At 37.8% G+C, this 26,804-nt stretch overlaps 1 protein-coding gene across 2 annotated transcripts in view; it reads left to right on the top strand.

Moving 5' to 3' along the window:
• Positions 1–26,804, top strand: part of NELL1 (neural EGFL like 1) — an 892,614-nt gene that overhangs the window by 638,993 nt on the left and 226,817 nt on the right. For both annotated transcript variants that reach the window (XM_079101835.1, XM_079101834.1), the window contains exon 15: positions 21,082–21,177. In XM_079101835.1, the coding sequence (XP_078957961.1) occupies positions 21,082–21,177 (96 nt within the window). The remainder of the gene's footprint in view (positions 1–21,081; positions 21,178–26,804) is intronic.

Here is a 26,804-nt window from a genome sequence, read left to right as displayed (position 1 = left end):
TCTACAAAAATCTCTGCAATAAAACTAGGTCTTGAAGGATGAGTTGATACGTGGAGAATAAAATTAGATGGTAGAGAATCCTGTGAAATCTAGTGAAATTCTCTAGAGGAGAGTTTTGTTTGCAGTGTAATTAGGTAAGCCATCTTGAGAAACCTTTAGTTGGGATGAGGTCAGTTTATGAATGGCTTCGTATATCAAGCCAAGGGAGGCATCTTCAGATAACAATGAAGAGGCTTCACAGATCTTGAGTCAGAGGAGTCAAACACTTTGAAATTTTATGTGTCTAAATAAACAGCAACAAGATGGGGAAGGCAGAGGACATTTGGTGACCATGTATCTAGATAGAATGATGAAAACTTATTGTGTATTAGGTCTACAACTCTTGGAGGAGTGGAAAGACAACACAGCAAGAGGAACAATTCTTTTTCTTTGAAAGCAGCTGGTATATTTGTGCTGCTTCAGACTAGTCCAGGAGATAGAATTTACCACTCATCAGTGGTAGTATTTTATGGGAGCTGGCAGCACTAACACATATGAGAATAGCTAACCTATTGGAGTATGTATAGTTGGAGGGAAATGTAATTCACGAGCACCTGCCTGAGTCTATTTGGCAAGAATTGGTAATGTCGACCTTAGTTTTATCAGCATGCAAAGTGCTAAGATCACAGTGCATTCAGAAAAGAGTTTTCTAAAAACCTCAGAAAATGGTTTTGAAGTTTCATGGCATCTGGTGTTGTTTTTGTTTGTTTGGTTGGTTGTCTTTTAAAATCTACAATGCTTTGTTTCAGGCTGAAATATCTTTCTTTGGAAAGTAAATTATAGAACTTAGTCTAATATTTGCCTAATAAAATAGTGCTTCTTTTATGTTTTTAGCTGTGAATCAGAGGTAGAGACTGATGTTGACCACTTGAGTTTTCGAAGCTATATGTTAGATCGTCTTAGATGATAAAGGAAACTTTCTATGCTTGCTACTCTTATAAATACTGCAATGTAGGTTATAGTACATTACTGTACTGTAGTATAGCTCAGTGCTCTGCTGTGGTGAACACCAGTCTGCAGCCCTACATTGGGAGTTTGTCCTCAGTATGGCTGTATCTGATTACAGTAGTGTCCTAAGAAGCCAAGAGAGTGAACATAAATTGATTTGACCTTTTACTAAATGTCTCACAATCTACCGGATTGTAATCATTACCATTTGCTATGAAGCTCTTAAAATAAGATGGAGTTTATAAATCTGATAGTGGTGTGTCTCAGAAGTCATACCCACAGAATGTTATTATGATTTCAGAAAACTCTTAGATAGAGAGACAGCATTCACACATAACCTCTCTCCGTTTTCTCTCATCTTCATGTTTAGAAATGCTGTGGGTCTTCCACTCCCTGCTTTGTCTTGGATACCACTGTTACTGTAGGCTGATGCCTACCTCTCCTCCTTCCCTTTCATTCACACTACTTCTCAAGTTTTTGGATTTTTATATCCAGTGATCATCAATCCCCTTTTCCTAATTTGAGATAACTATTAAGTATATCATTCTACATGTTGAAGTTTTCTGAACCCAATTTTGAAAAAGAGCAAATGGAAAATGATGGTATCATGAAGATAATGAAAGAATAAAATGATTTAACTACTAGACAAAAAAAAAAAGGTCTGAAAACCAGTAATATTGAAAAACACCTTTGTCCTTGTAGTTAAGATGTTTTCCCTCCATTGCCTGATGCAATATTGTATAATTTCATCTACCCTGTGTATTCCATTCTATTGAAGAAGAAAATAGATGTCAAAACAGTTTTTGAATCTTTGGAGCATCAATTTTATTATAAGATTTAGGAATAAAAAATTATTAAGAACCATCTTTGGTATCTTAGAAATATTGGAGAAAAGACAGGGAAAAGCAGGCCAGGGTAAGTGTCTCAGGAAAAATAGTCTGTGATATCTCTCCCAGGTGGTGACAGAGGGGCTCACTCATACCCAGGTGACTGTACATGCTCTTGTAACTGGAATCCATATGCAGATGCCCGAGGAAATGTGCTCTCCTCCCTCCTATATCTGTTGAAATCCATGTCTGTGTGATTCCCATATAATAATGTCGGGATCCGTGGAGCTCAGGATCTTCTGACTGTCCACTGGTTTTGTCTCTAGCTTAGCTGTCCACCTTCATAGAAGTAACTTTGTTTCTGAATCTAGGCTTTCTGGGCCAGCACATGGAAACACTGCAGCAACATATTCTCAGAATACAGGTGGCAATCCTCCTAGTCATCCCTTCCCTCTTCCAGTCCTTGTTGTTGTCATGGGTACAGGCTACAATTACACCATGGGGATTCCCAGTGAAGAGGGAGTTTTCTTTTGATGATGTGCCCTGAGAGGACTTATTTTTTGCTTCCCACCATCTGATGATCATCCACTGGCTGGATGGAGGGAGGGCTCAGGGTCATGTTGGGGGATATTTTGGGAGTGGAGGAGATCACCTCCAGGCTGCAGAGAGGAATAGAAGGCAGGCTTGCTCTTCTGTTGTCCTTATGCCCCGCCTACTAATCCTTCTCATTCAGCTGATGCACAGAAAGCAAGAAGGGGAAGGTAGGAAGGGCAGGTGCAATGGCACTAGTCTTTGTGGGGAGAGAAGGTGGTAAAATCTGTAGTGGGCAGGCAAGGCCCAACCTCTGTATGTACGTGCTTAATTGGGAACATGCTGACTGCTCCCTGAGTTGCCTGGTGCTGAAGCATCAGATATGTAGCCATTCTATGGTCAAATTTTCTGTTTACCAAAGATACCCAGATACACAGACATGGGATGTAACCCATGTCAAATATGATTATCATTATTGTGGGTGCTTGGGTGGTCTGGGAGTAGATCACTAGAATGACTTGGTGAATATTTCTCATCCTGGCTCAGCCATGGGTGCCTCATTATTTGGTCTACTGTTGGCCCTGGTGTGGGGTTAATGGTGAGTAGTTTACTGATGACAGTACAAACTTAAACAGAAATGTGAGCAGGAAAGTTGTGCCATGCATGCATGTGCTTCTTCAGTAGCACAAAGGTGATCACGTTGAACTGGAGGTTCCTCTGTGACCATAAAATGCAGAACTACAGCAGGCTGTAGACATCCACCACAGGATCGTTATATTCTTGCTGGTAGAGTTCTGGGGCAGAGTACAGGAGAGTGTGGCAGAATATGTCCAGCTTCTGCCTAGCTGTGACCTGCAGCTCAGGTCAAAGTCACAAAATTTGATATTTCCTCCAGTGTTTACCAGAATGTTCTCTGGCTTCAGATCTGTGTGTGATGTCCTTTTTGTGGCAGTAGCACACAGATCATGTGAGCTGCCTAAACGTTTGCTGGGTCTCCTCCTCTTGCATACCTGCCTCCAGGATGGGCTGCAGTAACTGTCCTCCACCTGAATGCTCCTTCACCACATACATGTTTTTAATGGTTTCAACAGCTTGAAACAACTTGATCACATTTGGTTGTTCATTGGTCTCCATTATATCTACTTTGGATATAATGAAGCTGAAGTTCTGCTCTACCTTCAGAAGGACTTTCATGACCATCTCTGTCTCAGTGAGGATACAATGGACCAGATTCACCTGAGCAATGCTTCCTTGCAAGTTGTCCCTCAGGACACTATAATGGTTCACGAGAGTATCCTCAAAGAGGGAACTCACTGAGAGGAACTGCCACTGTCATCCCTTCACTAAACTCCTAATTTCACTACACATTGTAAGCAACACTAAGTAACAATGTTAACTAAAAAGGAAGGAAGAAAAAAAAAAGAAACAAAGTAAAACAAAAAATCACCCCCCCAAAAACAAACAAACAACGAAAACGAAAGAAATCCAAAAGCCTGAAAGCCCAAATGACCAAACCACCAAACAAGGTTATAGACAAAACAAACAAACAACAACAACAAAAGCAGTCACATTCAGGGTCTTATACATAACTGGTGTTTGAAATTCCCCCCATGATGCCCCTTTGTGAGATCAGAGCAGAAATGACCCAGTCACAACTGGGTATAACCCACAGCGGTAGTCTCTCTTTCTGGCCTCCCAGACCTTTCCACTTTCATATTAAGAGTACGAAAGGATTGAGAAACTTTTTGCTTTAGTGGATTATGCTGACTGATATTTACTTGTTTAGAAATTAAAACCTGTAAGATGCTTCAGTGGCCTTTTCATTTTGAGTTCAAAAGTCTATAATAACTTTTGGCTTGTAAAGGCTTCATCATATCTACACACAAGGTATCCAATTCACTTTTCTTTCAACTTGGAATGCCTGGTGTCAAAGGGATTGTAGCACTGCACAAACATCATGGTACGTAATTTGTTCCCTAAGACACTGTAAGAATGTTATTACCATATGTGGGGCAGAGAGAAAGGGTGCTTCCATCATAATTTCCCCATAAGGTCCTCATCAGAAACCCTGGAACCCAGAAGGCAGTGGGTTGATATATTCAAAATGATGAAGGAAAAATCATGATGCTCCAGGGGACTTCTTCTTTGGACCATAAGGACTTACATGGGCACCTGGGTGGCAGAAGGAAGGTTGGTGGCATGCTGATGTTTATGCCTGGTGTCTGGCTTGTGCACCCTGTGGCAGAACTAGGCTGCCTGCAGCTTCTGTGCTACTCCCTGAGCTCCTCCATCTATTTATGCAAAAGTTGCTGGTGTAGCAAGATGTGCCGACATCAAGCTGGGGCAGGTTATTGGAGGCCTGGAGGTCCTGGCATGCTCCATGGAACTGCTTGTAAGCACATCAGGTCGGAGTTTCTTGGAAAACACTTTCCAGTTCCTGCAGCTGCCAAGGTGTGAGGTAGTAAAATGGATTTGTGGTCTTGGTTGCAGTGACTATGGAACCACAGCAACCAGGTTCACTGGCTCCTCTGTCTGCTGGTCCCACCATTGCCCTTGTGATTCACATAGTCATTGTGGCTCCCGTCACCTTCCTGTTTCACAGTAGCCTTGTGCTTGAGTCACCCTCATGCTTCACATCTTCCATGAAGCCTAGAGCTCCTTCACCAAAGTGGCTGCCCTCTGCTTCTATTGCTGCACTTTACTGGGTTCAGCACTTATTTTCATAAACCCCCAGGCCTAGGAGTAAGGCTCACAGTGCTGGCTACAGTGTGCCATGACTGGACCCAAGCAGAAGCTCTGTGTGCTCTCAAACATTTGTAAAAAGCCAATGTGAATTGGCATTTGGTGAAAGCACCTGTCTCTTCTGAAGATAACAGGAAGTCTCCTGCTGAGACTCAGCTCAATCTTCCAATATTGTATAAATCTATTCTATGATTTGTTATTAATTTATCCAATAAGGAGTGATTGATTATGCATTACTTGCAGAAATTACTCTTGGAACTGGAGAGTGAGAGATGAAAGACATGGTCTGTATGCTTCAGAAATTCAGATCTATTCTGTCAAACCGGCCAGTTACAGAACAATTACAGGAGAGTATAATAAGTGTTATATGAAGTGTGCCAAAGGTTCTCTGGAGGAATAAGGGAGGGCCTGTGAAAGGTGGAATAGCAAACACAAAATGATAGCTCCAAGTCCTAAGCCCCATTGCCTATGAATGTGACCTTATTTTGAAGTAGGGTCATTGCAGATGTAGTTAAAGATTTTGAGGTGATATCATCCTGTATTTAGATCAGTCCTAAATCAAATCAGGTGTCATTATAAAAATGGGGTGGAGATTTCTAGGTGAAGTTCATATGACACCTAGGGAAGTCTATATGAAGATGGAGGCAGAGACTGGAGATATGAAGACACAATCCAGGAAGTACCAGGCATTTTTCAGCCACCAGAGACAGGAGGGAGTTATGGACCAGATTCTCCCTCTGAGCATCCAACAGGAATCAATCTGGCCAACACCTGGATTTAAGACTGAGATAATTCATCTTTGTGTTATGTGAAGTTTCCAAATCTGTGGGAATCTGTTAGGGCAACCCTAAGCAACTAGTCTGGAGGCTGAGATGGGAGAGGACCATCAGGATCAACATGCTCTCCAGTTCAGCAGATATTTAAGCAGAGATATGAAAGCCAAGTAGGAATTTACCCAAATTATCAATGGGAAAAAGAATTCCAGGCAGAGAAAACTATGTTTATAGTCCATATTGTCTCATTGTTATCTGTAAAAAATACTAAGTCCTAATTCTCAAGAGGAAGACAAAAGACATGATGTTTACCCAGATTTATCAACTCTAGACAAATATCTTGTCTCTACTATGTAATGGATCTGGTTCATGCATCTTTATATAATATGGACTGTTGGAAGAGTCCTTGATGTCTCACACCTCTGTTTCTATCATACTCTCCAAGCCGAGCATCAATTTCTCATCTAAATCATTGTAATAGCTTTCTAATTGATCTACCTCCTTTTGCCATTGCTTTTTCTACCCTAGTGTTCCTCATCACAGCAGCCAGAGAGATTCTGCTAAAACTTAAATGACATTTTGTCATTCTCCAGCACAAAACTTCACAGTGGCTATTTATCACAGTCAGAGCAAAAAACTGAAATTCTTAAATGTTTCAAAGATACAGGTAGAACTGGTGATCCTTGAGTTTTTTGATGCCATCTCCTGTGACTTAGCCTTGACTCACTTGGCCTTCTTGAAATTCCTACGCATGCTGGGTATGAACCTATGTTAAGGACATTGCAATAGCACCATTCCCTTTGCCTGAAACATCACCCACGTATCTGTCTGCCCCCTTCCTGCAATCATATTTCTTCTCAACGGTCAATTTATCAGGACTTTCATGACTGAGTCATAACCTCTCCTTCAGTAATCCTTTTCTACTTAACAGTTCTTAGATTTCCCTGATAGTACTAGTTATCACCCGAGTTTCGTATTTTTATTTGTTTCTTGTATATTTTCTCTCCACTAAAAGATATGCTTCATAAGATTAGGGGCATTATATCCTCTGATTGACATTATGTGATAAGGGCTTAGAGCAGGGCTTGATACATGGTTTGATTTCACTGGACAACTTTTGAGTGAATGAATGAATATAATTTTTAAAAAATCTTTTTTAACTGAGAGCTTCAGAAAAAATTAAAAGTTTATGAGAATATCTGGATTTATGCTTTATTTAAAAACTCAATAAATTTAACATGTAACACTATAGAAAACAAATTGCAAGTCCCACTAACAGATTATAATATTTCACATTCTCTTTCACACACACACACACATACACACACACACACACACACACACACACACACACAAACAATGAACAAATAAAAACTGGGGATGAGATTTAATCAATGTGGTTTTAATGTTAAGTTTCCTTTTTGGGTTCTGTTCAATGATGCTCCTGTTGTGTAGAATTATTTCTATTGGAAAGTATTTTTCTGACCTTCACTTTCTTGCCCCTAATTCTTACTTTTTACTTTTATGCTAGGAAAAAATATAGTTCATGTGGCCCAAATGTTACCCAATGATTTCCAGGAGAAACTTTGCTGAGACATTGAGTCTTTTTGTCCCTCCCACCTGGGTATTTCTGTGCCTCTCCTTTCTTTGCTAGACTCATAGTACCCTGATCAGATTCTTGGTTCTCTGCCCACTGTGAATAGGAGAGATTTTTAAAATTATTTTAATCTTTTCATTGACACATAATGATGGTACATATTTGTGGGGGTACAATGTGATATTTCAATTTATGCATACATTATGTAATTTTCAAGTCATGGCAATTAGCATATCTGTTACCTTAAACTTTTACCATTTCTTTATGGTGAGTAAATTTGAAATTCTCTTTTAGCTATTTTGAGATATAAAATGAATTCTTGCCAACTTTATCCATGCTACATGAAACACCATAATATATTCCTCATGTCTGACTGGAATATTTTACTTGTTGACCACCCCCTAAACTTGCTTTCCATCTGTCCCCCCTGGCCTCCAGTAACCACTATTCTGTTCCTAACTTCTATGACATCAGCTGTGTCTAGCCTCCATGGAGGAGTGAAATAGTGTAGCATGTCTTTCTATGCCTGACTTCATTTAATATAATGGCTTCCATGTCCCTCCATGCTGTTGGAAATAATAGGGTTTCATCTTTTTGGCATATAGTAGTCCATGATAAAAATATACCACATTTTCTTCACTTATTCCTTACCTAGGTGAATTCCATATCCTGGTTACTGTGAAAAATTTGGCACTAATGATGGGACGGCAGCTGTCTCTTTGACACACAGATTTCGTTTCCTTTGGATATAGTCCCAGTGGTGGAGTTGCTGGATCAGAAAGTAGTTCTATTTTTAATTTTTTGAGGTGCCTCCATAATATTTTCTATAATCGTTGTATTAATTTACTTTCCCACAAATAATGTATAAGAACTGAGGGAGGCATTTTAAAGGTTCTTCCCTGAGCAGATTTTCTTCCAGCTGCAAGTCTGACTTGGGAATATCTCCTTGGGAAAATAAGATGGACAAAGTGAAAATGTCTTTATATTACCCTTAAGAAATAGTGTGCCAAGGCATCTTGCTAAATTCCTCCATGGCTAGTGTCCTGTGGGCTATACAGGTGGACTATAAAAATGCAAGCTCAGCATGTTTGGGGAAGGGCACCTGTGAGATAATTCTAGGTAGAACTGGCTGCTGCTGAAGAGTGGAGGGGCAAATGTGGGGAGAGGTTGGTGTGTCCAGCACTGTGCACCTGCTTCTATATTTACCTTATCACTTAACCTCCACCCCAGCCTAAAGAAGAGCAGGGAAACTAAGGCTCCCCGAAGGTGAGTGGCTTGCTGAAGGTCACATAGCTAGTGGTTAAATCTGGGTTTATTTGATTCCACAGTCTGTGCTCTTTTACCTCCACTCTGCTGCCTATAAATTAGAAATAGATTTTGAGGGATTTGAGCCTAAACCTTTCAAAAATAACATTAGCACAAGAATGAAGGCAGCCCGTGTTGTAGATGAGATATAGCTAAACATCGAGGAAGACAGATAACCGGGCAGTGGTGAGGGCTTGGAGCCTGGCGGGGGTGAGCAGCATGAGAGCAGCATCAATCAGACACGCTCACTTAAGAGGACCCTGGGTGTCGACTTTGGAGGCAGACAAGGAAAGGTCAAATATATGTTTTTGAATTCTATGAGAAGCAGTGATCTTTGGAATTCTTTGTTTTCAGCATGGTAATTAACATTTCTAATGCTGAACTCCATGTTTGAGACCCTCAGGTATGAAAATTGTGCATTTTCCACACAATAGAAGAACAGTCTGATAACCTTGTGAGTTAGGGTCTCTCAGTTTATTTCCCCAGGTAGACTTCCCTGTATATGCATAAGTGTATGATTCATAATAATGATAGTGCCGATAATGATTAACACCTTTGAGCACCCGAAACTAAACATTTGACCTGTAATGACATGAGACCTCAAAGCAACCATAGAGACAAGAGGCTGTTTTTATTTCTCATGTTCTCATGAGGACCATAAGGTTCCCAGAGGTTTATAAATCACCCCCACATCACACAAATAGAAAACAGCAGACCCCAGATTTGCACCCAGGATGACTCTGTTCAGGAGCCTTGTCATCTGAAAGTCTAGGTATTGGTGTGTGCTAGGTATTTGAGAAGGGAAAATTGGGGTGGAGCATCATACTCAGGAGAGTATGATGGCAAGGTGATTTCTTCCCTTTCCCTCCCTTTATTTTTCCTCTTCCGCTTTTTTTCTGGATTTTTCTCCCTACCTCCCTATGGTCTTTTAAACCTCAAATTCGTATTTTCCATTGGGTAAAGTTGGCATGTTTTCTCAGGCACCAGATGCCATGTGCTAAATCCTGGGCACCACCAGAATCCCAGAGTCTGGATTTCTTAGTCTGAGCCTCAGAATTAACTTTCTCATGCAAAAATCATCCCAATTCTCTCTTCCCAGTTTTGCCATCTAAAAATGAAGCGACCATTATAAATTAGTTTTGAAGATCATTGTGAAGCACTTTCTAAACATAAGTACAAAAATCTGTGGAGTTTTTCAGAGATTTCAAGATGGAGTTGGTAGATGGAAAAGCCCTCTGTGTTAGTCAACTTTTCACTGCTTGACCAAAATACCTGTCATGAACAACTTAAGAAGAGGAAAGCTGTATTTTGACTCATGATTTTAGAGTTTTAGATCCGTAGTAAGCTGATCCCATTTCCTTGTGCCTGAGGCGAGGTAGAATATCATGGTGGAGGAAAGCTCTCAGCTCATGGCTGCTGGAAAGCAGAGAGGGAGAGGGAGGGAGGGAGGGAGAGAGGGAGGGAAAAAGTGGGGGGAGAGAGAGAGGGAGGGAGGGAGAAAGGGGGGAGAGGAAAGTAGGGAGAAAGGAGGACAGGGAGGGGGAAGAGAGAGAAAGAAGAAGAAAGGACCCTGGAGAAGATAAACCCATCCATTGCATACCCTCAGTGAGACCCTCTTCCTCCAACTAAGTCCCAACTCCCAGCAGGTCCTACCTCCCAGTAGTCCATTCAGCCATGAGATTTTGGTGAACTTTCCAGATCTAAAACCATAATACCCTCTCAAGAGCTCTAGTTCACCAAAATTTCTCAGCTACTATCACTGCAGCTCAGATTCATATTTCATTCCAAGAGTTAACATCAAATTCCATGCAGTTATATAAAATTGCAGAATGCTTTTATCTGAGTTTGCTGGAATTTATTTCTCTAAGGCTCTAGACTGTGACCTCCAGCAGTGATACAAGTGTTGGCTCCAAGTGGCAGTGCCATCAGAAAACTGCCCTTCTCAGCCAGAGCTCTGTCCTCAACTGCTTTTCACAGATAGTACTTTCGGGCTCCTGTATCTTAGTATTTGTGTAAATACTGAATGCCAAAGTTTTCACTGGCTTTAGAATTTTTGTTGCAAAAATATAATTTGTGGTGACTTAGTTTTATGTCATAGAAAGTTTTGAATCATTTTCTTGAATTTTGTCTTTTGGAAATATGGGTGTTATCTTATTCTATTACTCCTTTTAGATATTTGTCTTAATCTCTTATAATTTTCTTATTATTGATTTCACTGCTCGTGAAACTCTCAAACACTGCATTGATGTATGCATTAGTTAGAGGAAGATGAACTACAAAGAGTTTAGATATTTGGATAGGAAATGCTGCATTAATCAACCCAGAGAAAAAGAAACCAATAGATTCAAGAGAACCAATAAAGTCCATACTCTGTGTGGGCACTGTGCTGAGTATTTTACATGTAATTTCTCATTTAACCCCAGTATTACAAGAAAGGCATAGATCCTCTTATTGAACTCATTATACAGGTAAGGAATTTGATGCTCATGAAGACTAAGAACCTTATCAAAATATATCAACTCATAAGGGGTGGAATCAAGGCTAGAAACTGGATCTATTTCTAGAGCCATCCTCCTAATCACTCACAAAGCCATACTGAAGAATTACCCAGGTTCCTGGGTTGTTTGAGTAAGGTGTCAGTAATTAAGCACAAGTTTAGGGTTGAATATGCCTTGTCCACATCTTAGCGACTTCCATTGAATTGCTCTTTGTTTTATGATTCATCTATCTTGGAGTTTTTAATCCTAGAAACCCTTCTTCAAATTTAACCTTCTGACTGAAAAGCCACCACCCTTATTGTGAATAAAATTGGAATGATGCTAAAATAAGCAGTCCTAAATTCTTAATAAGACCGCTAGGTGTCTTGTGAGAAAGGAAGTGCAGTAGTTTCTTTTCTTAGTTGGTTTTGTGTTACTAGAATGGAATATCACAGATGTAGGAACATATAATGAGTAGAAATTATTTTCTCACAGCTCTGGAGGCTGAAAAGTCCATGAGACTGGCCTCTGGTGAGGACCTTCTTGCTGCCTCACGAGATAACAGAAGACACCACGTGGGTGAAAGAGGGAGACAGAGGTTAAATTCATCCTTCTATAAGTAACCTACTCCTCAATAACTGTGTTAACTCATTTGTCATGGTTGAGATCGTGAATGTCCCCAGAGGCTTAGTTAAAGGCTTGGTCTCCAATGCAGCAGTGTTCAGAGGGGAGCTCTTGGGAAGTGACTGGATAATGAGGGCTCTGCCCTCATCAGTGGATTAATCCACTGACAATTTTATGATCTGAATGGACTCTTGGGAGGTGGTAGAAATGGTGGGACGTGGGGCCTATTTGGAGGGAGTGGATCCTTGGAGAGGATATTTTGTCCCTGGCCCCCTCCTCTCTGTGCCTCCTGGCTACTGTGAACTGAGCAGCTTTCCTCTGTTTTGCCCTTCCTGTGTTACAGCTCACCTCAGGCCCGTAGGAATGGAATCATGTAATCGTGAACTGAAACTTCTGAAACCATAAGCCAAAATAAACCTTTCCTCTTTTAAGTTGTTCACATCAGGCATTTTGGTCACAGCAACAAAACACTGACCAATACATCATTCAAGAGAGCAGAGTCCTCATGACCTAATTGATGCTTGAAGGTCCCACTTACGGAAGCACTGTTGCATTAGTGGTTGAATTCCAGTATGTAAACTTGGCAGGGGGGACACAATCAAAGCATATCAAAGCCCTCTGTGAATCAGACCAAAGCCTGGGTCTGTAGAACATCAGTTTTAGTCAGCACTCCTCTTTCCATGCAGCTGATTGTCTGAAGCCACTTTTGGTTCTACCCAAAAGTACTCTATATGTCTACAGCTTTGTGTTGCTGTGCCTTCTCTCTGACTCAAACACTCATCACCAGTCTACCTGTTTATTTGTCATTTATGTTTTCAATTCAGTTCAGGTATCAGTTCTGTGAAGCTACTCTTGATCCTCTCAGCAGAACAGCCCTTTCCTTCTCTTTACTTCCTCTTGACTTTATGCAGATAGTATTGCTAGGATCTCTAAGGTGCTATCTGACAGGCACACTTCACTCCCCAGGGCCTTTGCACTTGCTGCAACCTCTGCCTGAATCATTTTCTGTTTCATATCTGCATGACCCTCTTTCCTCTTTTGGCTTTTGTTCAGAGACTACCATCTTAGTAATTACCCTTCTCTGTTCACCTTATTTAGTTGCAACCTTCCCCACTGATACACTTCCTATCCCTCTGCCCTGCTTCATTTTCTTCTTATCACTTGCCATACAATGTCAAACATTCATTTTTAAAAAAAATTTTGTATCTTCTCCCACAGAATGTAAACCCATAAACTACAATATTTTTATTTGTTATATTGACTCTTACAGATCCAGCTCTCAGGATAATCCCTGGAACACAAGATACTCAATAAGAATGTGTCATATGACTAAATAAAGAACAGCTTGTCTTACTCATATTTGGCAGTGTTGACATTTAGGACTGTATTCTTTGTGTGAGGTGATCCTGTGTGTCAGGATGTCACCAGCACCCTTGGCCTCAACCCACCAGTGACACTCCCTGAGTTGTGAACCACTGAAATTGTCTCCAGGCATTGCGAAGTGTCCCCATGGGTGAGGTAGTAAGAGGGGGCAGTTTCACTTAGTGAGAGCCACTGTATTAGGCTTTCAGATTAGGGAAAAAAATAATTACTTATCATTGCACTATCTAGTATCTAGTATCTTTCTAGTATCTAGATGCTTGAAATATTTTTTAAAGCTGGTTTCATCTAATTTGCTTAAATGTTTGTTTGAATTTTCATGACATAGTTTATACACAGAACATAGTTTATGCACAGGATAATTTTTTAGTTTTACAAATATTTTCGTTAAGTATTTGTTTTTTAAATTTTTATGTACTGTATTTACTCTACCAATAATTATGTTTTATATCACCTGAGATTAAGAAGATGTAGAAGACTGAAGAGTTACAAACTCCATGAGCCTGGTCCTGAGGAACCCCTAGTTAGAAAAGCATATCCACTAGCTAAAACAAATGCAAGTGGAGGGCTGGGGATGTAGCTCAGTTGGTAGAGGGCTTGCCTCAAATGCACAAGGCCCTGGGTTCAATTCCCAGCACTGCAAAAAAAAAAAAAAAAAAAGCAAGTGGATCCTCATCTTGCCATTCAACCTATCCCACTCTTACTTAGCACGTGCCAACCTATCCCACTTCTATCTAGTATGTGCCAGCCTGTACCACTCCTATCTAGTATGTACTCTGTAACAGGGATTTTGTACAAAACTCTGGATAGCAAATGTTTTTTACTTGGCAATCCAGTTGGTCTCTGTTATATCTATTGAAAACAACACTGGAAGGCACATTCATGTCATATCTTTCTGGAGCTAAGGTCAACATCTCAATCTGAAAGTGTTCAGATTAATATATTAGTATTTCTATACCCCATTCAATCACAAAAAACTATGGACAAGAAGGATGGGGGGTGATGGGGGAATGAAACAAGCAAATTTAAAATGCAGGTTTAGTGGGTTGTGAAAGTAAGACAGTAGATAATAATTGTATATTAGAAATGATATAGAACTGAGAAGGTTATACTAGATTAGAGCTGAATAGAAAAATATCAGCGCACATTATACTTATTGAGTTAATTTTATATTTCTGTATATCAATCTGTGAATGTGAAAATTCCGATTTAAATTTTTTTCTAACTTTTATTATAGTCAAAAATGTTAGCAAAGTGCTATTGTTCCTTAAGGTATCTAACATGTGGAGAAAAAGTTGGGGGCTGGGCGTGCTCACAGATTCTAAGGTGCTTCCGCTTCCCTCCTTGAATTACTTCCTGATATTCAACTTTGATGTGAGCTAGACACACTTGTTCATTCTCTTCTTCAATACGGTACCTTTCCTCAGAGACAAAACTTTGACCTGAAATGTGTCTTTCCTGTACCTCTCCACCTGGCAAATATCCCACTTATTCTTCCTGGCCCAACTCAAATGCCAGCTCTGCTGTGAAACTTTGCCCCAGTCCACCAGGAATAATTAATCATGTTCTCCCCTGTGTTCTCTCAGAGCTTTGTTCGGGCTGCTACTCCAACATGCATCACATTTTATTATGCCTAGTTTTATATGTGCCACTCTCTGCTACTAGACTATGAGGACAATAGCAGTGACAAGTAGACTTCTCAGTGCCCAGTACATTATTTGCACATGGTAGGTAGCAGAGCCCTAAATGAAGACAGCTTAGTCATGTGGTTAAGATTCTGGGCTTGCAACACAGGACATAGCTTAGCAGTGGCATGACCTTTGATAACTTGCTTAACTTCTCTAAGCCAGCTTCCTCATATAATGAAAATAATATGGTGAATGCACAGCCTTACTATGAGGATGAAATGGAATTATGTACATGAGGCATTATATTGGCATTGAGCAGTTTTTCAACAAACAAAATTTAGCATTAGCATTGTTGTTATCATTGAAAAGGATAGTAGAAAATGCTACTGAAGCTGCTTTTGTAAACTCATATTGTAAATGGTCACGTTGAAGGCAATTTTTATTTATACTTAACTATTAAGTTATGCAATATACCATATGCTTGACAAAAAATTATATGAGAAGCAAGAATTAAAGACATCTGGATATTTCATATTATAAGACTAGCCTTATAGTTGATTTTCACTTTTGTCTTTTCTTTTTATTTTAAATTATTTGAGGGCAGATGTTGAGAGAGAAGCAATGGGAAAAATGATTTATTATTGTTTGGATGTGAAGTGTTCCCCAAAAGCTCATATGTGAGACAATGCAAGAAGGTTTATAGGAAAAATGATTATGTTATAAGATCTTTAACCCAATTAGTGAATTAATCCCCTGATGGGATTAACTAAGTAGTGATTGAAGGGAGGTGGGGTGTGGCTGGAGGAGATGGTTCATTGTGGCTGTGGTTATGGGGTATATATTTTGTATCTGTTGAATGGAATCTCTCTCTCTGCTTTTTGATCATCATGAGCTGCTTCCTTGCACCATACTCTTCCTCCATGATGTGCTGCCTCACCTACAGCCCTGAGGAATGGAGCCGGCTGTCTGTGGACTGAGACCTCTGAAATCATGAGCCCCCAAACTTTTCTTCCTCTAAACTTGTTCTTGTCAGGTCTTTTGGTCACAGCAGCAAAAAATCTAACAGGATTAAAATAACGAAATTTTGTTCCTGGAGACAAGTAATAAACCTAATTGTATTAAGTTGGAACAGAATTTCCCAATCACATCATTGTTGACATTTTAGGCCAGATAATCTCTTATTGTATAGGGTCATCCTGTGCATTGTGATAATGTTTAACAGCTTTCTTCTTCTCTACCCACCAAATGACAGTAGCATACTGACCCCTTTCATGTTCTGAATGAGGTGAGGGATAAACCATAACCCAAAAATGAATGTGGAGGCAGTGACATCCCCTATATTATTAACAGAGCTGCATTGGAGAATATGAGTTTAAATCTGAGAAAGTGTCCTCAAATGGGTAAAGAAAACTGGTGCTGTCTGATGGCATATCACCCACCAAAAGAGAAGGAGAGTGAGCAAGATGCTTGAAAATGTTTTCATGATTTCTTACTCCTATTGGATTTTAGGTCCATAGAATCTAATTATAACTTATTTAACCAAGTTAGTAAGCATTTTAACACTGTAATCCATAGCCTCATAGTACACCACCCAACATTGAGCTACAAATGCAACAATCACCTATTTGTGGTCATAAGGTACCTCTTTATCCTGCCTCCTGCTTCTCTCACCAAAAAGGCATCATCCTAATATTTATTCTGACCTGAAGGTAAAATGAGCAAAGTGAGCAAAGAGGGGTCAGGAACCAGCCTAAGGAAAATGTTTCCTCAAGGAAACCAGGAGGGCGGAAAAGGGTCTCTTTCTAACAGATGGTACAGAAACTGGCACTTATTTTGTCATTTTTCAGGCTGTCCCTAGGAACTAAGTATGTGCCAGTAAAACTTTAAGAGGATCATGAGAAGTGTTTAGAATGTGAAGGGCTATTACTTTTTATTAGTGTACAACCAGGTTTGTCAAATTTAGCACATGGTGACGATTCTCAGCATCCACAAATCTGACATCTGCAAATCCACCTTCTCATTTTGTTCCCCTTAATGTCCAAGTTCATTTCACATGCTGAGACTTATTTTTAAATAAAAAAGCATATTCTTTGTGTGGATTAAATCTCCCTCAACTTGAGTTTTGTGATTTTATTTTCTTGCACAATAAAAAGTATCCTTTCAAAAATAGAAGCATACTATTTTAGAGTTGATCCAATCAAACATCTCCTCCAGGGAAGTAATTTAATAACAAATGTCACTAAAGCAATGGATTGAGTTTCATAATCTCATAGTGTATATATAATCTTTTTATGACATGCTGCAGATTCTGGACAGAGGTTGGCAAATAGGCAACATATTAAGTCAAATACCCATGGTGCCTGAGTTTCCCTGAATTTGCAAAGGAGTTACAATTCCAAGTTCCATGATGGCAAACCACATGATACTATGGACATCACAAAGGCAAGGACAAAGTGGCAATGAGGCCCACTAAATATAAGCTCAATTAGCACAGACTTTTCTGCTTACTCCTGCATTTCCAGAATCTAGAACTTTTATATAATATTATTATTATGTGGAAAAGCAGAATCCTGGTGATAAATAAATAAACAGCAATCACCTTCAATTCTTGAGCCCATTCCACTTGCTGTGCACTGTAGTGAGTGGTGATGTTGGTAATTGAATTTAACCCCCACAGCAGCGATGTCATCTTTATTAACCATTACTGCTTTGCTCCTGATAATAATGAGACACACAGAGGTGAAATAATTTGCTGTAGGTCACACAGCTAATAATAAATCTAGAGCAGCAACATGGACTATACCATTTCTAAGAATCTATCTCATAAACTAAGAAGAGATTGTAGTGCCAACCTGGTTTCTTTTCTTGGTTCTGCCACCAACGCAGTAATGCTGTACAAATGATAGGTCCCCTGACTATTAGAGTCCTTTCCTCTGAAATGCTGGGTTCATAGTTAATTAAGAATAGTTCATTCAGTTATAAATAATCCATCCAAAACCTCTAAACCAAGATATAATTTTTTATTTTGATATTTTATGAGGTAGTCAAAGAAAACTTGTATTGATCTTGATGTTTTTCAAAATAGTTTGAATTTTGGATAATATTGTCCATTTTTATTTGGTGTGGTGTTTTAGAAATTTTGTTATAATGTCTAAGGTTCAAGTAGGCAATGGATTCCTTGTTTATTCCAGATAAATTCTAAAAGTGGTATGTGCCAGATTTATGTGAAATATGACCAGGGTCAGACAAAAATGGAGATTGTGTTACTCATCTTTTCATCACTGTAACCGAAACACCTGACATAAACAACTTAGAGGAGGAAATGTTTATTTTGGGCTCACCATTACAGAGGTCTCAAACAGTGTTTTGCTCATTCCGTTATTTGGGCCTTAGGTGAAATAGAACATCATGGAAGAAGATAGTGGCAGAAGAAAGCTGCTCAGCTTATGGGAGCCAGGAAACAGAGGATGGGAGAGGCCAGAGATTGAAAAAAACATATACCCTTCCACAGCACGTACCCAGTGACCTACTTCCTCCAAGAGTACCTACTGCCTACAATTTCCACCTCCTCCCAATAATCCATTCAGCTCTCAATGGATTAATCCACTGATGAGGTCAGAACCTTCATGATCTAATCACTTCCCAAAGTGCCTCCTCTGAAAACTTGCTGCATTGAGGACCAAGGCTTCAACACATGAGACTTAGGAGTACTTCCTATTCTAACCACAATAGAGACTGACCGAATCAATAGATGAATACTAACACTCCCTCCACCAGTTCATAATACAACCTATACAGTTTGCATGCATTTTTTCTTGCAAATTTTATTGAGTTCCTTTAATTCTTATGGGACTATTCAAAAAAGAATAAACCTGCCTAGTTGAATAGCATTTTATGTAAGAACCTGAACTGTAACTTATATAAAACAGTTAAGATTTTGAAGGCAAAGTTTTCTGTGTTTGAATCTTAGCTCTTCCAGTTAATACTTATGGTGTCTTAGGGTACTTGACTTCTGAACCTCAGTTTCACGTATTTTATATGGAAACAGTTGACACCTATCATAAGGGTGAGTACTACTCTTATTAGAAATTAAAACAAACACAAGTAACAGCAGATTCTTTAAACCCTTGTTGATGAAGGTGAACACTTTGTAGTGGTTTATTTTGTCTGGGTTTTAGACAACTTACTCCTGGTCATTTCATCACTGTAACAATGACACTAATATCAATTTTATGTAACAAAACACTTAACATACCACTAACTCTGCCAAACACCATTCAAGTTCCTTGCAAATATCAACTCATTTCATCCTTTCAAGGACCCTATTAATTATGATATTTGTACCTTCATGGAATGTCAAAAATGTCTTCTGTTATCCTCACAAAACCTCCAGTTATTATTTGTATTTAAGAATTGAGTAAACCAAGAGCACACACTCACTATGGAAAATCACCAAGTCTCCTAATCAGATCTCCAGGTTCTGGATGAAATGCTGTTTCATTTGTGAGGGAAAAAAGTCAAGTGGAGCCCTCTATTTCCAAGTCCTTTTCTCTTTTGCTGCGACTTCATCTGTCATTTTTAGCTTGCAAAAACACTTTCCTGTTATGATGTTAACTTTGATGTAGAGCTCTACTTTAAATATCTTATTTAAAATGTCAGTCACTGGATCTCACAATGTGTGATATTTTTGGCACAAGAGATTTTATATACATACTTTTATATATATTTTGGGTTTTATGATGAACATACCAAGGCAGCTATTATCTAAATCTTTTGGGGCATAAGTTAAGTGTACTAAGATGCTGGATAGGAAGTGGTACTTAAAATCCAGGGTTTATGCTTCTGTCCTCTGGCAGAAGCAAAGGAGCTCACAATTAATTGCTGAAGCTATAGAATGTTAAATCATCCAAGAGATATTAAATGATGTGGAAAACAGCAACACTGTGAGAAATTCTTTGTACTTGGACTGGTATTCAACTGTCTAAACACATCATGTGGTTTTTTAAAGCTAGACTCCTATTAATTATGTAATGATAGTGAAATATAACCATGACATTTTTCCAGGGTGACATTTTCTAGCTACAATTAAAATTTAAAACATTTGCATGCCTAGCTTTCATATGAATAAAAGAAACACAGGGTTAACAGTCCCAATCATCTTCATTAAGAAAACATTTTCCTGTTTTTGTTAAGTCGTACACTCAATTATTGGTTATTTAGCAGCATTTGAAAATAAATTATTCTGGATTGAAGAGATACAGAATTGTTAGAATAAGAGTTTTCCTGTCAGAAAAACCTGCAAAGTGAAAGGTAAATCATTCAACAAATATTTTTTGAGCATTTCCTATGTGGTCAGATACCGAAACAAGGATATAGTGATGAGTAGAAACATTTATCTTTATGCATCTTATAGTCCATCTGATGAGAAGGAAATGGTAATCAATTATATGCAAATGTACAATTGTCCCTCTGGCCATTGTCCAGAGTGCATGTTGCTTTGCTATGCTATGTCTGTGTGTAACACATGGAACTGATCTCATATGGAAGGGTTAGCAGGGTAATACAGGGGCAAGACTTATCAAAAACCTTGAATCCACGCCCATTTAAGAAGCATTTACAAAGGCATTTTCCTCAAATAATAATTTGGGGTTAGCTAAGCATATTAACTACAAAGACAATGCATTATTTTTATTAACAAAATATTCAAAATAGCTTAAATAATCAAAAGTAAGCTGTTTATTAAATTTATTGTTATCAAAAATTTTATCGACTACCAACGGTCCTTTTAAAAAAATTAGAAAAATTATTGTCATAAAAGATATTCAGTGAAAATAGTAGATTATAAAAGTCAGGAATTTGAAAAGCCTTTGCCTTCACCCTGACCTTACTATTTCTAGTTACTTGATTTATCCTATTTGATTTCAAATATACCAATAATAATAACAGTTGTATCTTTAATAGTAGCTACCGATTAACACTTGCCAGTCCTGTGTTAAACACTTGCACATCCATTATTTCAATTGATTCCATATAAACCAGTGAAATGGGTATTATTAAATTTATTTCTTTTTGTGTATGGAATTTTTTAAATAAGTCAATATAGAAGTGTAACCTCTATGCAACAAAGAACCCTTTCAATGCTCATGCTGTTTACCATGAATTTCCATACTGCATTTTATCTAAGTGAAATCCTGCATTCTTTTGTGACAGCATTCTGCCAAGAGGGCTGCAGGTATGGTGGAACATGTGTGGCTCCTAACAAATGTGTCTGTCCACCCGGATTCACAGGAAGCCACTGCGAGAAAGGTAAATCTAACTTTTTTTTTTCCCCCCCGCACTGGGTAAGGAGAAAGATGGGGGGAGGGTGAAGGAAAGCTATGTCTCTGGGAGTAAGTTTCTGTGGGTTGACCTGATTCATTGTGTTTTGATGGTAGGTGTGGCTTTTCGAAAGTGGGTACCTTTTGCTTGCTATATAATAGGCTTCCTCCCTCTGAAATATTGAGCTTCAGTTGCCCTCCCTCCAATGCACATCTCATTTAGCAAGGTCAAGCCTTTCCTCTGCTATAGTTTGCAGCGTGCATTCTTAGTGCTAATTAGAGATAAAACCTGATGAACTGACCTGCCCCACTTATCATCAATTGGGTAGCATCACCCAGGACTGTTGGAGTTTTAACAATCTGCTTCGTCAACAGAATCTAAATTAGCAGCACATGCTCCTTGCATAAAAGCACATTAAATAACTGCAGCGGCAGGTTTATTGGTATGCTTGGGATTTTATTCTAATATTGGTTTATTAGAAGCATTATCATTCATGGACCACGTAATATAAGTCAATTAGTATTATTAGGATTGTATCATGTGCATCTATTTTTGGTGTTTTCACTTGGCACTATTTATTGAAATCAAGCTTTCCTGATGTTTGGAAAGTCCTCCTGTATACAAATGAAATTTGATATCCATGTCAATATATGTGTCAAATGCAAGCAAGGGATTTTAATGCCCTATAAAAATAAATATTTAATTGTGTTTTCCATACATTTTCATAGGATAAAGTCACTGCTTTGTGTGTTTTTGAGTCTGGATATCACACTTGAGGCTCCTTCTATCATAGAATAGAAAAAGGAAATAGGATGCTATATTATCTCTGTTACTACACAAAGAGATTATCTAAGCAAAGCAGTTATGTCCTTTTCTTCATGTTTAAAAGTCTATGAATTTAGATAATATTTTTTAAATTTGCCCATTTACTATACTCCATTCTTGTACTACCTATGTAAGGTAGTCTAATTTTTTAAAAAAAGGACAAATTTTACTACATAAATTATTCAACTAGGAAGTCAGTGAATGGTATCAGCACCATTGTTTTTGTATTTTGTGATGTTATCAATAAATCAAATCACATTTATTAAATAATTAATTTGTTTCTTCTTAAAAAATATGAAAAGGCCAAATACTGCCTCTGAGCAGCATGAGAAAATTACCACATGGAGCTAAAGAATTGTTGCCAAAAGCAAAGAAATTTAATGGTAACTTAGCATACATGCCCTTATTGCAATGCATTTAATTTTAATTAGGTTTTCCAAATGAAAAAAAAAAAAAACTAAAAGATTCTCATTACTTCTACATCTCCTATATTTCCCCAGAATGAATATACAGGAATGAATAGGGCAGACAATGTCAATGGTGACAGATACTACTGCTTATGAAATGCATTTACTACGTACTAATTGTGCATTGGGTTTTTTCAATAAATATTTTAATATTGAGGACAAACAAAAGAGATACTTTACTCCCATTTTATAGATGGCAAACTAAAGCATAAGTTCACCAATTTCTTCAATTACTGAAAGAGTATAAAACTCAACTTGCATCCCATATTGCCTGTATTATCAAACTTTGCCTGTGTTTCTCAGAGATAATATGTGAACTTCTTGTTAAAATGTAGATTGCTGGACACCTCCCCAGAAAAACTGAATCAGAATATTGAGTGGTTGGTCCACAAATCTGCATTTTCACTAAGCATCTCTGGTTATTACAATATTTAACCACAAGCACAATATTATTTGTATATTATAAATGATTTTCAGGGGAACATTATCCAAACCGGGGCTTATGGTCAGTGGAAGCCCAGGAAAAATTGATTTTGGTTTCTTTTGCCTCATTGATTTGTCCTTTGTCCTTGCTCCACTCAATAAGTGGGTGATCAAATCAATGCTTACACTCTGGCCCATTATGTGGAACATCAAATATATAGGTAAAGCAGAAATCAAGACCAAGAGCAGAAGTAAAATGGAGATGGGCAGGTCATAGGTCTCTAGATAAATGTTAAAGTTGTGATCAATAATTGCATATTCTTGAATTCATGTACAGTCATCATAAGGAAAAATACATTCACATTAAACAAAGTTTTTCTATGGATGATGCTTTCCTTATCAGGAACAAAGTCATTCCACTGGATCTTGGTCAATAGTCAAATTCCATTGTAATTCTCATTAAAAATATAAAGTACATATTTTCCAATCAACTGTGTGCAAGGGTTCTAGGTGAATGATGGGCCAAACACTGAAAGTTTATGCCATGTTGACTCTGAATTATTTTGCTATGTTGATCATACTTTACTTTGATCATTAGCAACAACCATTAAGTAAATCTATTTGCCATCAGCAGTAGTCACATTGGATGTCTTGAGAACCAAGAGTGTCAAAGGAAAAATGCAGTTGCATTGTGAAGGTCTTATGGCATGATCACATTAAACCTTTTATTTGCTTTGTTTTGACTTCTGAATTAAATGGTCCCATTTGAACTACATAGAATCCACTTACATTTAGTCTAAACATATTCTCTTGTTCTTGTCTAGTTATTGATTTTATTTATTGCTTGTGATATTTAGCCTTTCAAAGTTCAAGTATAGTAAAAATCATTGAAATAGTTTAAGAAAATGCCTATCTGGGATATAATAAAGTTAAAAATCCCACTTGCTGTTATGTACAGCAAAAATGAACAAATCTACACTTTTTGCTATTGATGAGATTTTATTAAATTTACATTTCTATAACCCACTGGAGATTAGCAAATATTTAGCCTCTGTTAGTTTATGGAGACATTATCTTCATTCTTATCCTTTGATTGTTCCTCCTCTGTGTCTTTAACTTTGGTTTAGTTTCACAGTTATTATGGAGATGTTTAAAGAGTGACATAGATGAAGAATCATTAAAAAATAGTATTTTTGGATGGATAAGGACTTGTGAGAAAACTCTTTTTCACCTCCCTAAGAACTAAATAGATAGGATGTCATGATAACATAGTGTTGCCCAACACAGAACAAAATGGAAAAAATCGCTAATCCTTTTAGGGACTTTCCAAATGCAAAATCAAAAAGCACATTAAATCCAGAGATATGTTAATTGCCAGATCACAACAGAAGTAAGAGAGTCTGATGTCTACTTGGTATTCCGACTTGCAAACCTGCAAGCAAAAAGTATACTTAAACATACTTGTTTAAGGTACATCTCCACATACTTGTGTGGAGCTACATCTAGATCAGAATTCCTTAACTTGGAAATTACTTACATTTTGGACCAGATAATTCTTTGTTGTGGAGTACTGTCTTTTACATTGTAGGTATTTAGTAGTATCACTGGATTCTGTCTACTAAATACCATTAGTGTCCTCATCTCTAGTCAGAATAATAAAAAACGTCTTCAGACATTGACAAATTTGCCCAGGAAGACAAAATTGACAAAATTGCCCCCATTGAGAACTTCTAGTTTAGATGTAGCATTTTACACACACACACACACACACACACACACACACACACACACACATATATATCTCAGTATCATTGTATCATTTGATAATACTATGAAAACTAACAACTTTTTTTGTTGACAAAATGCATCTGTAAGAATCTTTTGGAGATTTTTACAACTACTTAGGGTTGACTATAATTAGAAAAATCTTGACCATTCAAAAACAAGAGACTGACTGATGTCCATCATATGCTATGTGGGCAGACCTTCTTATAGTCTTAAAACCCAAATTGATATGAAAGCAACCTATTCTATGTCCACTGTCACTTGATGGAATAAACATGTTCCAATCACACCCCAAGAACATGTGATTCCAACCCTTGTATTCTCTTGAAGACAGAGAGGATATTTTGACTCTGTTTCTCAGAAGGAAAATTTAAATGTACAATAAGCAGATGATTTCTAGAGTTAAATTAAGACACATATGGACATCACAAGGGGACTTTGCACAAAAATGCTTTCTCCACTTTCTCCATAGCAAGACTGTTCAATCAGGCACATTTTAGTAGGTATTTTGGCAGTGATATAAATCAAGATTGCTATTTGTGATGGTACAGACAAATCCCCTAGTTATACTGTATTTCCTCTCTTACATGTTATATTAATTAAAAGTTGTAGGAATATAATTGTACAGACATCAAGTATCCATAACCTAGTGTCTTATGAATCAGACTGTTCAGAGCTATACAAGACTAGCCAAGTTGTAGGGTAGACCAGAGTTTGGTGTAAAAATAATTGAAAACACAAGTTGGTATCATAGAAATAGCAGACCTTGACTTTTTCTACAGTTGTTTCAGAAGTGGGTTTATTTATTGTAACAGTTATTCAATAAACTCACATAACCATTGACCCTTTCATAGTCTCTAAGCCTTTGCAAAGCATAGAAAATATCTGATAAAAAATATTCTATGGTGTATATATACCTATTGGAGTTTTATTCAGTCATAAAGAAGAATGAAATCATATCATTTTTAGGGATATAATAAGCAACAAAGAAGTTTAAGATTATTATCCATTCACAATGTAAATTTCAATAGTAATTATTTTCCTATTTTGCTTGTCTGAAATGCCTATTTTTTGTAATAAATGTAAATTATGTTTGAAAATAACAAATGATATTTTAATTCTTAAGTTTACAAAGAGAACATAAACATCATAGAAAGACTTAATTTTTCTCAGTTACTGGGCATCTTCTAACCTTTCCAAAAGGAAATGACATTTTGCAGGATAATTTTTTCCATTATCTTCCCTGTGCTCCAGGGACTTGCAAGTATGTAGATAGAAAGTAATGGGAATGATATCGCTAATAAGTGAATGATGACACATAATGGGGGGAGGGAGGGGTTAGTGTTAGGGTTAGAGTTAGGGTTAGGGAGGGGGACAAGAATGGAGGAAGGAAGGACTGTATAGAGGGAAAAGAGGGGTGGGATGGGTGGGGGGAAGGGAAAAAATAACAGAATGAATCAAAGAACATTACCCTATGTAAATTTATGATTACACAAATGGTATGCCTTTACGCCATGTACAAACAGAGAAACAGCATGTATCTCATTTGTTTACAATAAAAAACAAAAGAATAAAAAAAAAAGAAAGTAATGGTTTACCTGGAGTATTGCATCCATTTACCAGAATTAAAAAATTATCAGAAAAAAAGATTCCTGTATTCCTCCAAATTTTAAATCTTGCACCTATGTAGTTTGAGTGATTCCTATCAACATTCATCTATTGTGATTTCTCTGCTTACCTCTATAATTGGGGTGAGGTTTCTAAAATCATTTAAAAAGTAGATTATAATTCCATTTTCACAACATAGAGGAAAACATTTATTCTATTTCCAGGTATCACAGGACTATGAATAGGAAATTTGGAAAAAGAATGAATGCAAAAGTAACACTTCAAATTCATAAGCAGTCAGGGGAGTTACTTCACTTCTCAACTTGTATGCTTTCATAATGATGGCACATGTCACATACTCAGTAAATGGCAACTTCTGTTATTAATGTTCCCACTTTTGTTGTGCAGGTGCTTCCAAAAAGTAACCAGAATTTTATGGTATCTTTAATAAGGAGAAGATATAAAGATTTGAGGTTTCTCTGTGTTGTTTTCCAGTTGACCCCACCA

Source organism: Sciurus vulgaris (genome assembly GCF_902686455.1).
Source record: "Sciurus vulgaris genome assembly, chromosome: 11".
NCBI lineage: Eukaryota > Metazoa > Chordata > Mammalia > Rodentia > Sciuridae > Sciurus > Sciurus vulgaris.
The sequence above is the reverse complement of the archived record's forward strand: the minus strand, read 5'-3'. Positions and strand labels throughout refer to the sequence as shown.